At 55.4% G+C, this 1409-nt stretch overlaps 1 protein-coding gene across 1 annotated transcript in view; it reads right to left on the reverse strand.

Moving 5' to 3' along the window:
- Positions 1–809: 809 nt before the first annotated feature.
- VPS8 (vacuolar protein sorting 8 homolog (S. cerevisiae)) overlaps positions 810–1409 on the reverse strand; it is a gene marked incomplete at its 5' end in the record, with an annotated part of 30155 nt that continues 29555 nt past the window's right edge. Inside the window, one exon of the mRNA XM_010012676.1 lies at positions 810–959. Within this exon, the coding sequence (XP_010010978.1) occupies positions 810–959 (150 nt within the window). The remainder of the gene's footprint in view (positions 960–1409) is intronic.

A 1409-nucleotide genomic window follows, 5' to 3' on the forward strand; every position in this document is an offset into this window, starting at 1 on the left:
AACACCCAAGTGAACAAGGGGACAGAAAGAGAATGATTACCAGACCAGTAACACACATGTTTTGGGCATGAGGTGACAGGACAGAAACACCACTGCTATTAGGCTGCAGCTGTGTAAGTAGAGTGACAAAGGTGGTGCATCTTTATCAGAGCTCAGCGGCAACTGCACTAAGAAAACAGGAGTCAGCAGCACGGCCAGAGCACAGCCCTCACCCGCTCCCAGGGGCACGGCAGCTCACACAGGGAAGTTCAACCAAGGGCCTTTTTAATGGATGTTTGTAGGGACACACCACACGCAGGTTGTTTGCTCATACACATATATCCTTCTCTGCACCCTTCAGCCTTTTCCAGTCTGCCTGTTCTGTGCCCTCAGACCCTGCGACTGCTGCCACAGTGAGCCAGGCCTTGCCAAAACAGCTGCTTTTACTAGAACTACAATCAACACTGGGTACGGCACCCATCCACGAAACCCACACTGCACCGAGGAACATGGGCTCTGGGCACAGGACAGGCCACGCTCCTCCAGTGGAGTGGAACTGGCTCAGTTATTTGGCCAAGCTGCTGCCGCTGCCATGAGCCTCTGGGTCAGTGCAGGTAGCCCAGTGCTTCACGGTGCTTTGGCACACTTGGTTTTGCCCCCAGAGTTCCCCCCAGGGCTGCCTCAGTCACCCACCAGCACCCAGCAAGACTCCACACAGCACAGAGGGTCCCGGGAAAGGTGGCGGAGGGGGAAAGTCCAGTGTTGTGATGGAAAAGCTTCCCAGCACCAAGACCTGAAACGCAGCCTTGCCGGGACTGGGGGCAGGAGTGTTAGTCTTCAGCCAGCGGAGGGGGGGCCAGATGGAGCTGGAAGTTCTCGTTCTGGAAGACACTGCTGGTGGTTGGGTCACCGTGGGAAACGCTGAGCAGCCCGTGCTTCTCACTGCTGTGGCCACGGGACAGCTCTGTCAGGAGAGCCAGCTGCAAGACAAAACCCAGAGACATCACCCACCGCCCGGCAGCACTGGTGCAACTGGGAACCTTGACATGTGTAATGAGAAGGGTGTAGGGTATGTACGGTGTGTAGTAACCCCACAGAGCTCCGTGCAGGACAACTTTAAAACAGCCTTCAGGTCAGGTTGTTTTAATGTTACCTAATTGTAAACAAACGCAAAAAGAGCTGAAAGTACCAACAGCTGCAGCCACAATGGAAAATGCAGGGGGCAGAGGGAGCTGCACTTCCCTTGGGACAACACGGGGTGGGGCGGGAGGAGGGAACCTTCTGAATGATGGAAGCAGCCAGTGTCTGGAGGGGAGGTTATTTGCAAATCCAAGGGGATTTGAGAAACTTCACACCATTTGTCAGGCCCAGCCCCAAAGCCCGAGGCACTTCCACGGCTTCAGCACCAGTGAATTCCCCAGCTCTGTCAG

This window comes from Nestor notabilis, unplaced genomic scaffold (assembly GCF_000696875.1).
Source record: "Nestor notabilis isolate BGI_N333 unplaced genomic scaffold, ASM69687v1 scaffold24950, whole genome shotgun sequence".
Classification (NCBI taxonomy): Eukaryota; Metazoa; Chordata; class Aves; order Psittaciformes; family Psittacidae; genus Nestor; species Nestor notabilis.